Source organism: Accipiter gentilis, chromosome 29 (genome assembly GCF_929443795.1).
Source record: "Accipiter gentilis chromosome 29, bAccGen1.1, whole genome shotgun sequence".
NCBI lineage: Eukaryota > Metazoa > Chordata > Aves > Accipitriformes > Accipitridae > Astur > Astur gentilis.
Window position 1 is genome coordinate 5,019,690 of NC_064908.1, and position 13,865 is coordinate 5,033,554.

General features: G+C 56.7%; 1 protein-coding gene across 4 annotated transcripts in view; it reads right to left on the reverse strand.

Annotated features, from left to right (window-relative positions):
* The window catches only part of GRM4 (glutamate metabotropic receptor 4), a 55,794-nt gene that overhangs the window by 14,900 nt on the left and 27,029 nt on the right, over window positions 1-13,865 (reverse strand). For all 4 annotated transcript variants that reach the window (XM_049832753.1, XM_049832754.1, XM_049832755.1 and 1 more), the window contains 3 exons: window positions 6,641-6,776; window positions 4,155-4,309; window positions 3,710-3,850 (listed from right to left, as the gene is read on the reverse strand). In XM_049832753.1, coding sequence (XP_049688710.1) covers window positions 3,710-3,850; window positions 4,155-4,309; window positions 6,641-6,776 — 432 coding nt within the window. The remainder of the gene's footprint in view (window positions 1-3,709; window positions 3,851-4,154; window positions 4,310-6,640; window positions 6,777-13,865) is intronic.

Consider the following 13,865-nt stretch of genomic DNA (forward strand, 5'->3'; position numbering starts at 1 on the left):
TCCCCAGGGCTGTCGGTCGGGCACCTTGCCCCAGGCCCCAGCTGCTTTTTGCAGATGGGAATTAGGCTGGTGCACAGAGGGGGCAACGTGGAGCAGAAAGCTGAGGCTCATTCCTGACATGGAGACAATAAATCTCCACCAAACTCGCAGTAGATTAGGGCCGCGAAAGGGATGTGACCCTGCTGATTATAATAGCAGGGTCGTGCATCGTTCTACAGGGCTGATAATTAATTTTCAAGTGCGTGATGAGCCTCCGCGGGCACCCCTCAGAGGACGGACGCAGCTATCTTCTCAAGCGGTGGATGAGACAGGATTAGCATCAATTCCCATCACATTGCCAGAGCCGGCTTTCAGTGGGAGTTAATCAAAATCGCTCACAGTGCTGCTCCGGAGAGCCGGGGGATGGTGTCGCCTCTGAATCTCTGAATCTCATGGGTGCTGGCAGCAGCACCCAGCACCCATCGTCGCATTTTCGGGCTGGATGAGCCCATCCGGAGAGCAGGGACTGTTCCCCCATAACGGATGCTTGCTGCAAACATCTTTCTGCAACGAGGGCTTGAGCTGCCCTCACAGCGAGGCTGGCAGGGCCCTTTTGGACAGCCAGTGGAACTGAAGAAAAGCTGAGCAGAGACACTGCTGGGATGCCCCTGCCTGCTCAGACCCGGCCTCGGTCAACAGGAGCCTTTTATCATCTTAACTACCAGGCGAGCAGTGCAAATCCTCCCCCGTTGGCTTGGCTGGGGCATGCTGTGCTGGAAAACAGCCAGTGCCAGAAAAAAACAACCCCATATTAAGAAGAGACCAGAGAAAAGCAAAACAGAAAGGGAAAAGAATATGAAGAATCACAAATAAAGAAGGAAAATCAAATAAAACCTCCTCTCCCCCCCACCCATGTTGCTGCTCTGCATCTATCTGCAGCCTGGTCGGGTGAAGGTGAGAGCACAGAGAAGTCCCCAGCCCTGCTTCAAAGCACAGTTACCATCCAGCCCTGCTAAATGAAGGCCATTAATTAGCTCTCCTGGAAAAAGAGTAGCCCGTAGGGCCTGGGAGCATCCTGCAGTCCCCATGCAGGTGGCAGAGGGGAGATGGACCCCCAAGCCATGCCCTGTCCTGCCCTTGCCACCCCATCGGCCCGGCAAACCCGGCTCTGCCGTCGGCTCCTCTGTCTCCACTCGCAGCACCCCAGGACCTCCCCGTCTGCATCCACACGTGTGTGAATTATTAACGAAGCGGCGGCTGGCAGGATCTTTTCCAGCCCGGCCGGCCGGGTGCGAGCGGGGCTGGCTTCCCTGCGGCAGCCTGCCCAACTCAGGAGGGTCGGGGACTCAGCCCGGCGGAGAGAGCTTGGAGGTGAGGAAGGATGCTAAGGAGATCCTGCTGCAAAAGCATCTGGGAGACAGGTCCTGGCCTGATCCTGGTCCCAGCAGGACAGCCTGGGGATGGAGTGCACAGGTCCTAATGGATGCTAGGGCTAGTGTCGGGGATAACATGAGCTGCTGCCAGCAGGAATTGCCCCGAAACCTGGTGCCCACCCCAGCCCTTGCCCCTCACCTTCCTCCCAGTTCTCCCATACCTGAAGGAGAGCCATGAGCTGTCCTATTCAGTGGTGGGACCCTTCGGTTTGGGTTTTGGGATGCAAAAGCAAGCAAAGCCAGCATTTCTCTGTGCATGTTGGGCTTTACCCAAACTTGAAGCTCATGGAGAAAGTCAGCATGATTCTCTCTAGAAAACAGCCCCGAACAGGACATTTGTATAAGCCGTGCAAAGCAGGAGCACATGGATCTGCACAGGCAGGTTATTTGCTTCATCGTGCGTTATTTCCCCTCTCCATTTATCTGCCAAGCAAACGTTCAAGACGTAATTTATTTGCTGACAAATTCAGATAATTTAAAGACTGTTCCTAGGACATTTGCCATGTTGTGGTTTCAGCTGCCTCCACTAATACCTTGGCCCTGAAATATCGCTTGTTTAAATGCTACATTACTACGAAGATGAAGAGATCAGTGGTTTGCAGGACCTGCTCATGCATTTCCTGGTGCCAGGGATTTCTTGATGCAATCCCAAAAGAAAAAGAGCTCTCAGCTACCCCAAGTCCATGATCAGGGGCGAGTTTTCTTGCATGCCCTTGCTGCTTACCAAACTCGTGCTTATGCATTAGTTGCAAGACTACTTGGGGAAGCTGCAGCACTGGAAAGTCCTTGTGGGGACACAGAGGTGTCCCCAGATCATCAGCTGAACATTGAGAAATGCCTGCAAGGGAGAGAATGTGGAAGCACCATCCCTCTCATCCTCAGCAGTGAAAGCGGTGGGAAAAAAAAAGACCTTAATGATCAAACTTTCCAGGCACAGCCAGGTCCATCCGCCCGTTGGCACGCCACAGCTTCCACAGACGTCCCTCCCAAGGGGACAGGGCAGATGCTTAGATGTCCCCAAGTCCTGCCACGTCGCAGCCTGTGAGCCGCCGCATCGTTATCTGTCTTCAGCCGGTGCCAGGCAGGCAGTAAATCTCTCCCATCTCTCAGTAAACATGTCACCTCCTTGAGCCTCCAACCATCACCTCGGCAGCAGCACTGTCAGCAAGACAGATCCCCTGGTTGCTTGTTTACTGCATTAACCCCTACAAGCCTCTTTTAGCTGGAAATGGCTAAAAATGCACAGTGGGGGCTGAGGAAGGGATCGGGGGCCTGGAATCAGGCTCTGCCAGGACGAGGTTCCCTGCCTGGGGTAGCAAAGGGGCACATCAGCAAAGTGGTTTGCGAGGAGACGGGGACAAACGCCACTCCAGCACGTGCCCAGGGGGGATCATCTCTCTGGGCATCTGTGCACCCTCCCGTGGGGTGCCTGGCAGCACCCTCCCTGGCTTAGCCTCAGTGTTGGCTAAGCAAGAGCCAGATCCTGACCCTGCGCTATCGATTGGCTTCATTTCTCTGCAACCACCCCACCTTTTAGCCTGTTCGGTGAGACAGGAGCTGCTTGCAATGAGCAAGGATGCACCAGTGGCTTTATGCCTTACATGGGACAACGGTGCTTCTGCCAAGCACATGATGAGAAAGGCAGTTGTCCAAATGCTGCAAAATAACGCCCCAAATCTCCCAAATCTGGGTGGTTTCGTACCCACAGAAGATGGCACCAAGGGAAGGGAGATGTGCAAGAAGCGTGCACGAGAGGGAGCAGCCCTGGGAGCTTTGCATGGGGAGGCTGCCTTCTCACACACACAAACCAAGCAGGCTCCACACTTTCCCGGATCACACACAGCACGCAGGGAGACACAAAAGCATTTTTGTGCAACACTCCTGTCCACTTTGAAGCGAGCTGCCACTGTCATGAGTCCACTGGACACCCGAGTGCCTGTGGAGGCAAGAAGCTCTGCACTGCCCACATTCCCCACGCTGCAGAAGCACTGGCGTTTCTCCAGCCTTCCCCAAATTCCCACCTAGCTTTGATGCTTAGTCCAAAAAAAACACACTCACAACCGAGACCGCATGCATGGAGCATTAATTGCCATGTAGCTGCCTTGAGCTGGCCTGGCAGCTCTAGAGCAATAAGGACGTGCCTATGCTGAAGGGCCGTAAGGGGAAAGCAAGCGAAACTTTCCTAATGCCTGCCCTGGGCTCTCTGCCGTCGCCTTCACATCCCTGTGCACCCCGTGCAATACAGCACCACGTGCCTGCGAGCCTCCGCTCACCCACAGCATCCCCACAGCTCTTACTGGTGCACTTCTTGATGCTGCTGCCCTTCTTCAGCGCGTGCCGGCTCAGCTTGCAGTGGAAATTTTCCTCCCAAAACTCAGCAAACCAGATGTTTCGGCGGTTGTTGTCCAGTGTCCTGCTGGAGAAGTAGCGGTCGAAACCTGCCCAGGGAAGAGGGGACGGAGGGGATAAATCTCTGGGTTGGCAGAGAGATGCTTAACATGGCCCAAAACTCCCCAGGCAGAGGGGAAGGAGGGTCTTGCGAGCAATGGGGTCTAGGGAGACATAAGATTGCAGTGGGTTTGTATCCAAGCTGCCACTCAGGCAAAGCCGCAGGCTGGAAAACCCACTCAGGGAAGACCCACTGCAAAACATGGAGTCTTTCACAGCGGTTAAGGGGATGCTGTCAGGGGGATGGCTGACCCAGGGGGGAGCTGAGGGAACCCACCGAGCGCAGCCCCTTACCTTTGACAGAGACCCGCTTGGGCAGGATGGTGACGGAGCCCTCGGCCACCTCCTCCAGGTGCAGGACTGGGGAGATTTTGGAGCCCCAGCTGTCCGAGCCCATCCAGATGAAGTGTCCCGTCTGGTTCGCCCTCTTGGCCGCCTCCAGCACCCTTCTGCGGAGAGAAGCAACAGGCGCTGATGCTCGCTGGCACCACGGGACCAGGGCACCAGCTTCATGTCCAGCCCTAGGGAAGCAGGGACACTGGCATGGAGCAGGGCTCAGCGCCGTTTGCGTCCCCTGCTCCGGGCACTCGGTCGGCACCAGGCACCATGCACAACCTGGTGCGTATGGATACATGAGAGCAAACCATGCTGCTGAGCTCCCGCACCCTCCGTCCTCCCCAGCCTGGGCACACAGGCTGCTTCTCCCACCTCATTTGCATATTTGCTGACTGGTAATTGAATTTCCCCCTTAATTACCCAACATTAGGAAAAAAAAAATCAGGTTATGCCGCAGCAGGCAGGAAAAGCAGCAGCACTGGAGAGCGTGCGTGTGCTCTCAGCTCCGATCAGCATTGCAAGCCATAGGAGAGAGCCAACCAGTGTGGCCAGTGCCCAGGCTGGAGCTAAACTGGGCCCTGCTGGGCTCAGCTGGGCAGCTGAGCAGCGGTGGGGAGCCAGAGATGCCATCCGTCCTGCCGAGCATCCCTCATCATGGCCAGACACTCAGCCGCACACACTTCCATGCTCCACCAGTGCCAGCCAGTTCAGAAAATCTTAGTAGGTGCATGGGAACTTTCCTGGATCCAACCCTCCGGGCTCTTTTTTCCCAGGGCTTGCTGTCCCCTCAGGGGCTTGTACGGGTCCCCAGCCCCGTGGGAGTGGGACCCAGGGCAGTTTTGTCTCCCTGTCTCCCCGTGCAGTGAGGAGGCAGGTTTGTGACTCACCCCCCGCCGTCAGGAGCTGATCATTTCAAGTCCAGATGGTGTTTGAAACGCGTAATGAGGAAAAAAAAAAAAACCAAACCCATACAAATCGAGCAGAGAGTGGAGACAAGACGGGAAGAGGCAGGCATGCTCTGGGAGCCGCGGGGCCAGCAAGCAGCCAGGGAGTTGTGCCGGCTGCTCCGTGCTCATCCCAGGTTGCCCCAAGCTCCCGGCACATCCCGCCGCAGGGAGGGCAGCGAAGCCCACGTCCCGCTCCGAGCACAAGCAGCGTCTCCGGCTGCCTGCTGTCCTCATGTGGGGCAGGATCTCCCTGGGGTAAATTGAGGACGTTCCTGCGAGTTTGGTGATTTACACCCAATCTGAGCCAGGCAGAAATTCAAGCAACGACCGTTGCTGGACCATCTTGCTCGGCAGCATGGCCCTGCAAATTTCGGGAGAGGCAGCACACCATCTTCCAGGCTCTGCAGCCCAAGCTGACACGAGGGTCGGGATCACGGCAGTCTCCACGCGCGGGTTAAACCCACGCTTACCTGGCGTGAGGTGGGTGTGCGTAAGCCACTGTTCATAGGAAGTAATCCTATTTGGATGGGTAAATGTTTACAAACCCCAGTTAATGGGGCTTGCCATTTACACAGCGAGGTAAATCCCCCGTTTCTCACCACACACCCGCGTAAATGTCAGGTTTGCAGACATTTCTATTAAGGGAGCAAAAAAGAAACTTGGAGCGTTTGCACATCTGATGTAAACTGATTTAAAATCGCAGTTTACCCACATTTACATAATGTTTGCTGATTAATAAATTAGATACTTAGGAAATCAGGGGTAGTTCCATGTGAATCATTCTGCTCCATAAACAACGGGAGCTGCAAGACATCGCTTTGCCTGCAGAGCAGCTCATCACCTCGAAGCGTGGCTGCGTCCCCAGCCCTGCCGGGCAGGCAAGGTGGCAAGGGGGGGGTCCCGAAAGGCCCCCCCAGACCCGTTCCTCTTCCACACTGGGGGCTGAGGCTGCACAGCAAAGCAGAACCAGCGCCTGGATCCTGCCACGGCCGGTGCTCAGCGAGGCCCCACGCCAGCTCTGACCCAGCCCGTGAGCGGTGTGAAGCAGCCGGGTCATGACAGCAGGGTTTTCCAAAGCCAACAGAAAGCGGATTTTTCCTCCTTTGAGCTCTGTGTTGCTGTGGTTTGAAGGCAGCAAGCTGCCAGGCGACCGCTCTGAAGTCAGCTCTGGTGGGTCCTTGCTGCGGACGTGTCCGTGCCACGCTGCAAGGCGCATCCTCTCCCCGTTGCAGACGCGTCCGTGCCGCGCTACAAAGGCAGCTACACAGGCACAATCTGCTCCACGTTGCAGACACATCTACGCCACGTCGCAGACACGTATGCACGCTGCAGGCATGGTGTCTCCTGTTGTGGTGCCCAGCTCCTGCCATTAGCATCCCGCATCCCCCACCCTGGCCAGCAGCACGCGTAGAGCAAACATCAGGCTCGGTGTGGGTGCCCCGAAGCGCGTTCCCCCCACCCTCGCCTCACCTCCCAGCCAGGCCTGCCCCTCCAAACCTGATATCATCTTCATTAGCGAAGATGATGACGGCCCGCGCGTGAGAGGTCTCCAGGAGACGGCGGATGATCTTGTCGAACTCTCCCGGCTTGGGCTCCCGCGGGATCTTGACAGACTGGGCCACGCACACCGCCCCTGTGGCAGAGAGAGCCCTGGCACTGAGACACCCCCGCGAGTCCCCATCACCCCGGGACAGCCCCTCTCCCACGGCTTCTCAGCCCCACGACAGGCAAATGGGGGTCTCCCCAGCTCACCTGCACTCCCACCCCCATGAGGAGCTCAGCACCACACCATCTCCCATGGCACCGCACCGTCTCTGCAGCCCACCGCCCCCAGAGCCCCCTGCCCACCACCCAGCCCTCCCAGGACACATACCCAAGCCCTCCCCTTATGCTTCTTCTCCCAGGTCGCTGCCTTCACCTCTCCTCCCTCACAGCTCAGCCCTTCTGCATCGCCTTCCCTCCCATCCCGTTATCTCCGAAGTTCACCTCTGCCTTCCACCCACTCCTCTTAGTACCTGTCATCTCAAGCCACAACAACATCCCACCCCATCCCCCCTGACAGACACACGGTCCCATCCCAGTGGCTCAGAGAGGGTTTTCCAGCCAGCTCCGAGCACCAGCTCCTCCCCAGCCTGGAACTGGGTTTTGCAAAGGGTTCTGCACATGCAATGATCAAACACTGGCAAAAACAGCCCGTGGGAAGAGGAGACCATGGGCTGCAACCCCAGCATGAGCCCTTTGCCCCCCGAGACAGCAGCCTGGCCCTGCAAAGGGTTTTATTCCCATCCCTGCGGCACCAACTGAGCTCCCAGCCCAGCTTTCTACAGGGCAATTGCAAATGCAGCTAATTAAAATTAAAAGAGACAAGAGGAAGCTGGCAATTGGAAGAGTCCTCACACACGGCTGCTGGGCTCCCAGCCTCCAGCTCTGAAAAGCCAGAGCCCTCCTGCTCCTGCATTTTTGCAGATGCCAATAAAAAGAGAGATAGGAGAGAAAATTAAACATTGCGGGACCTTCTGGATGTAATTGATGGTCTCAATTTGCATAGTAAATGACACGGCTGATACCTCGCCTGCCACTAAAAGATCCCCGCTTAAGCAAAGGTCAGGGTAATTAGCACATGGCGGCAGAGAGAGATTTCCCAGCTTATGGCCCTGGAGAGGAGCAGGCGGAGGATGGGTTGGGGACAGGCACCGAGACAGAGGTCTCTGGTACGGGAGGGTTTGCTCCCTCCCACAAGGCTGGAGGAAAATTGGGGCAATTTGGTCCCTTGCAGCCAAACGATGATACGGGGGGCAGGATTTGATGGGTGCTGAGCATGCAGCAAGGGAGGTCACAGGGATGGGGATAACAGCATCACCCAGCAAATACCCGCTGGCTCGGGGAGCATCGCCCACCCCTGGCCCCTCACAGCCCAGCCACGGAGAGGGGGGGGTTTCAGGTTTGGGGTTTTTTTCCCCTATGCTAAGAAATTGGGCCAATTTGCTGTTTGTTTCCCATATGGGGAGCCAGATGGATGGAGAGGAGGGAGTTGGATAAACAGATTCCTGGACAGGCAGATCAGCCAGGCGAGACGGGCAGCAGCAGGCAGTGCTGGCAGGACGGGCACGTCCCTGCCTGGGGGGCACTCGGCCCCGGTCACCATCGAGCCCCCAGCCAGGCCAGGGTGGCACCAGCTGTGCCACCAGAGAAGGTGACTCTGGCGAAGAAGCCAGTGCAGTTTAATTACAGTTTCCATGACAATAAAAGGAAAAAATCCAACAAAAGCAGCAGTTTGCAAACACGAGAACTTTCCAAAAGCCCCGGCGCAGAGTTGGGCGAGTGCGGGCACACGCGAGTGACAGCTCAGGGCTGGCACAAGCGCACACCCGTGTGCCAGCGGGCACCAACACCACGAGGCTCCTGTGCTGCGCGTGCTCTGCTCTGGGCTTGTGTGAGTGCGGGAAGGCACACACCGTGACATGTGTCCCACCGTGACATGTGTCCCACCGTGACATGTGCCCCTGAACACATGTGCACTCCTGAGTGTGCAACGCAGGGACATGGGCGTTCCAGGTGTGCAGGTGGCAGCTGCAGCACCGGCCCCTTCCCAGCACAGCCAGAGCAAACCCAGCTTTGAGACTTTCCTGGGACAGCAGCAAGGCTTTGCATTGGGGTCTTCCACGAGTGTTTTATTCCCCTCGCCCCTCGTAGCAGCTTTGGGCATCCCCAAGCTCCTGGGGCACTTGCAGGGGCAGCAAGTGGCTTTGGGTGAGCTCGTGGCCGGGACCGTCTTCTTGTACCCATGGGAAGAAGGGGTGGCAGAGGAGATAAGCCCATAAGTAAATAAGAAAAGAGAGTAAATCAATGGCAATTCAGAGATGACCAAGATACTCGGCAGCTCCATTAAATCAAACTAACAAGGAATGTAACAAAAAAAAGATACGGGCAATTAGGACATAATGAGGACCTTATTAACAGAGTGGCTGGAGAGCGTGGAGCACGTGGCGAGGACATGGCCAGGCCAGTGGGAGGGGAAAGTGGGGATGGGGACCCAAAAAAGTGTCTGGATGCTGTGAGAAAACTGCTCCAAGGATGGTCATGGGTGTCTGCAACCCCTGGCTGCACCCCCTGTGCCTTCCAGTTTACTACAGGTCATCAGGGCTTTCCAAGCTTAAAAATAACACAAACCCAGCCCTGGTAAAAGCTCCCGGAGGGTCTGGGAGCCCTGCATTCCCACAGTGCCCTCCTCCAGCCCCTGTACTGATGCTGACAACACACATAACATTTTTATCTTCTTAATTAATTAAATCTTCTTAATAATGAAAAAAAAAGAGGTCAAGGGGGTCAGGGAGAGGTGGCTGGGGTGGGCAGAGCGGTGCATTTCAGGGCAGCCCCTCTCACCTCCAGCAGCCCAGGCTCTCAGCACCTGCATTATTCATGGCCCCCAGGCGCCACGGCGGGCTGGGGGATCTGCCAAGCGATGCTACTACTGTCTTCGCACAAAAATCCATTTAGTCAAAACACTCCTTTAAAGCAAGAAATCAAAGCGAGGAGGCGGCAGTAATGGAAAGAAGGCGGCCAGTCTCCCTCCTCAGGTAGGACGGCACAGCATCTGTCCCCGACTTGGGCCAGGGTCTGACTCTGGGAGAAGGCAGGAGGTGAGGAATGGGGACCCCTTTCCTCCACCAGCTTTGGGAAAGGACCAAAGAGAAGCAGGAATAGTGAAGAAAGCCTCAAAGACCAGGGCAGCGTCCCATAGCCAGCTGCCGGAGACGGCTTGGAGACAGGCACACGATTTAAGGATGCTCAGACATAAGATCCCATGCGCACCATCACTGACAGACAGCGGCACAGGATGCGGGGTACTTATAGCAAGAAACAGCCTTGAAAAACCCGGCTTGGACCCATTCTCAAACCTCACAAGGGCTGGAGCAGCAACCAGACACCTGGAGCTGCAGCCCCAGGGTCCGGGAGCACCCAGAGCTGCTTTTGGCTCCTGGCCCGAGCTCCCGCAGTGGTGGCAGCCCCGTCCCACAATGGCAGAGCCAGCAGCTTCACAGGGAGCTGCTGGGAAGAGCCAAGGATGAAATATTCAGCAGCCTGCATCCAGGGAAGCAGACACCAACAGGGAGAGTGAAACGGTGGGGACGTAGCTATGGGAAGTGGCCCAGCATGCCCAACGCTGCACTTGCAGCCCTTTCTCTGCCACCTGCCAGAGCTTGCCATAACGAGCCCACCCTGGTTAATAAGCAGCAGCCACCCTGTCCCACCCAGGCAGGCCTCAGCACAGATGCTCATCAGGACAAGAGGGAAAATCCCCCACGCAAAAGGGGGACGTGCAGCGAGAGCAGCTTTGCAAAGGGAAGGGTTTGACACGGGGCTCATCCTCCGGCAAACACTCCACCCTCCTGCCAGGAGAGCCAGGCCAGCGGGAACATGTCTGCACCCAACTGCCACCTCGGCCCCAGGGGCAAAACCACGAGGGTCTGCACCCAGTGCCACCCAACAGCCCCGTGCACCCATCCCAGCCGTGCAAAGCTTGCCTGTGAGCATATATCACTCCCACCCTGGGCAGGGCAAAGCCCTCCAGGATCAAACTGCTGCCTGCACCATCCTCAAGCACGTGGCCGTGTCCCTCCCATCGGCATCACCCCCAGCCCGGTGGGATCTCAGCCTCCCCCGGCATCACCACGGCTCTGCCGGCCGCTCGACGGGAGCCTCATTACGGTAGGGTTAACGCATGTTGTCAAACACAGGTCAGGGTTTAATCTCCACCATTACGGGCTCGGTGGGAGCACAGCTGCTCCGGGAAGCACGTCGCTGAAGTGCCCTCTTGATTGCAGGTAGATAATAAGCTTTTGCTGTCGCTAGCATACACCATCAATCAGGGAGCGCTCTGCCGGGGCTCCCCGCAGAGCCAGCGGCTGCCAAGTGCTGGGTGAGCACGGGCCTGGCGCGTTGGAGAAGAGGACCCTGGCTCAGCCGTGCTGGGAACAGCGATGTGTCTGTCCCCTCCACCGTGACACGCTCCCCGAGCAGCCCTGGGCACCCCGAGGAGGGGATCAGGCTCTGCACAGCCCGGCAGCCGTGGCCTTCTGCAAGCAGCACCTGCACGGCTCCCCTGCACACTCCTGACCTCCCCTTCCTAACCCCAGCCATTTAAATGAGATTCCGAAGCCCAGAGTCTTAACTGGCAAGCAGCAGGCTGCTCCCCTGCCCCGGGATTTATTATTCATCTCACTTCAAAGCCTCCAGGAACTGACTCATTAGAGGAAAAGTCATTAGGGACAGGGCTCTGTGCCCTCATGGGGGCAAAGCTCCTGTGCCATCCTGAGACTGGTACGCTTTGGTCTAACCACAGAGCACAGGATGCCCTGCAGAGGGTGAGGGCTTGTGTCATCCATCCATCCATCCCTCCATCCATCCATCTGTCCGCCCTCCACACTGTAGCAACAAGTGGCTTTGCAATTCAGGGAAGGCTCCCTGGATCCCGTGGGTACCCACACACAAGCTGGGCTGGGGACAGCGATGTGATGGGGAACAGCCCCATGCCATGGCACGAGCCAAGGGATAACAGCAGCACCGGCGAGCCGTCCCGGGTCCCATCACACACGGCTGTAATCTCTCCTTTGCTGTGGCGGAGCCCCGATGACAGCAATACCCGGAGTATCCAGCACTGAGGCTGCGATATCCCCTGAGTCCCAGTCCCGCTGCTGGCAAAGTGCCTCTGCTACCAGCTCAGGTGTGCTTGGGGACACCAACCTGCCTTTGTCACCCAAAACCAGCCCCAACGTGTCCCGTGGTGCAGCCAGATCTCAGCTCGCAGACTCCTGCACTTTACTGCAAGGTGGGCATCTCACTCCTTCCCTCCTGGGAAGGCAAAGCAAGGAGTGATGGCAGCTGCCTGATCCCCACATTTTTGCAGCCTGGTGCCACTTTGGGCATGGCAGGTCCCTCGTTGTGTGTCCTGGGCTCTGCATCACGCATCCCCATCACCAGAGGCTCCTGGCACTTGCCGCCTGCCTCATCCCTGGAACCGGCTCAAATGCTGCTCTTCAGTGTTTTGAAATCTCATCAGACATTATGAATCTGAGCAATTTGAGCCTGCTTTCCAACTGTCTGCATTGCTGGGCTAAATCAGTAATTAATGAATTTGCAATGGGGAAAAGAAGGGAAAAAAGCAAGTCCTCAGCTCAAACCTAGGCCCTGGGCAGGACACCAGGGAGCAGACAATTCAGGTTTCTCATGTAGATAATAACAACACCACGATCTATGTCCACGGGAACGATCTTCTGCTAAAGACCTAATCAGCGACTCGAGTGCGTCAAACCCCCCCCCCATCTCCTGCAGCCCCACTGTAGGCAAGCTGCCCCTTGGGCTGCATCTCCTTCCCCTTCACCCTGCTCCAGCCCTGAACTGGGAAGAGCCAGGAGACTCTTGGATTTTGGGGGAGGTTTATAGCAAGATTTTGCAGTCTTTCCCCCTGTCTACTGCTCTGCAAAGGGAGCATCGCTCTGCAGTCAGAGCCTTGAGTTTATTCTCTGCAGCAGAGACCCCCACCCATCACACGACTCCAGGAGCTGGGGCTTGAAGTGCCAGATGAGTCCTGAAAGCAAAGACAGCTTTTCCCATCATTTATCATAGCAATTTAGCTCATCCCAAGTTCACATCATGGAAAAGCACCCATGCTCTCCGCTTCACCAGTCCCCCAGGGCTGTCTCCCATCTCACCCCATCTTGGACCAGACCTCACCAGGAGATCCACGGAGCCGCTGGCATTTGCCTGGCATGACCCAGCCCGGGGTCGCCAGCCTGCGGGCACCCCCAACACACACCAAAAATATTAAAGAGCAGAATATCGACTCGGGCTGCCTCCAAAGCCCAGGTTTGGGCTGCGAGCCAGAGCCGCGCGCCAGCCTCGACCACAACTAATAGCTCCTCTTTGTCCAGCCCCACTCGCCTCCCTCTCCACTTCCACTGCACAAAGGGAACGCTGCGAGACACGAAAACAAGGAGCGGAGTTAAGAGGCAAGGGCAGCGTTATTTACAGGCAGATTTGAGCCAGCAAAGGCATTACGAGCTCCAGGCCTGGACTGAGTGTTTTCCCAGGCAGCGATGGCCAGTAGCCCCAGTCCAGCTCTGGCTCTCCCCAGTTCAGCTCTCGTTCTCCCCAGTCTCAGCCTGCCTGACACTTTGCATCCACCAGCAAACAGGTCGAGAGCAGGGAAGGTTTTTGGGTGGGGAAACTGAGGCACCTCTCCCTTCAGGCTGTATTGGGGTACACAGTGTTGGCAGTAACAAAAAGAAGCAGTGGGGAGAAAAAAAATAGGAAAATAACCCAGGAAATGTGGTTTCTGCCTCCGAGGAGCCTGCAGGAGTTTCAGGACCCAAAGCTGCAATAGCAGCAGAGCCTCAGGGACCAGACCTGTCTCTACAGCTGCCCCATCCAGCACAAAGAGGTGCTGCATCCAGCAAGAGCTGGGACTAAATTTTGGGCAAGGGGTGGGATGATAGTGACCAGCACAGAAACTCAGGGGATGGGTATAACCATGATTTTGGCCCGTGGGTGCCAGGGACTCTTTCTGAGCCATGCTGTGAAAGGACTTCTCAGAGATGCTCCATTCCAGCCTCGCAGGGGATAGATGCTACCAACCCTCGGTGTTATCGTCCAGAAAACACCTGCAGGAAAAGATTCACCCAAAACCCAGCCTTCCTGCAGAGCAGGGACCCTTCAGGCTCTC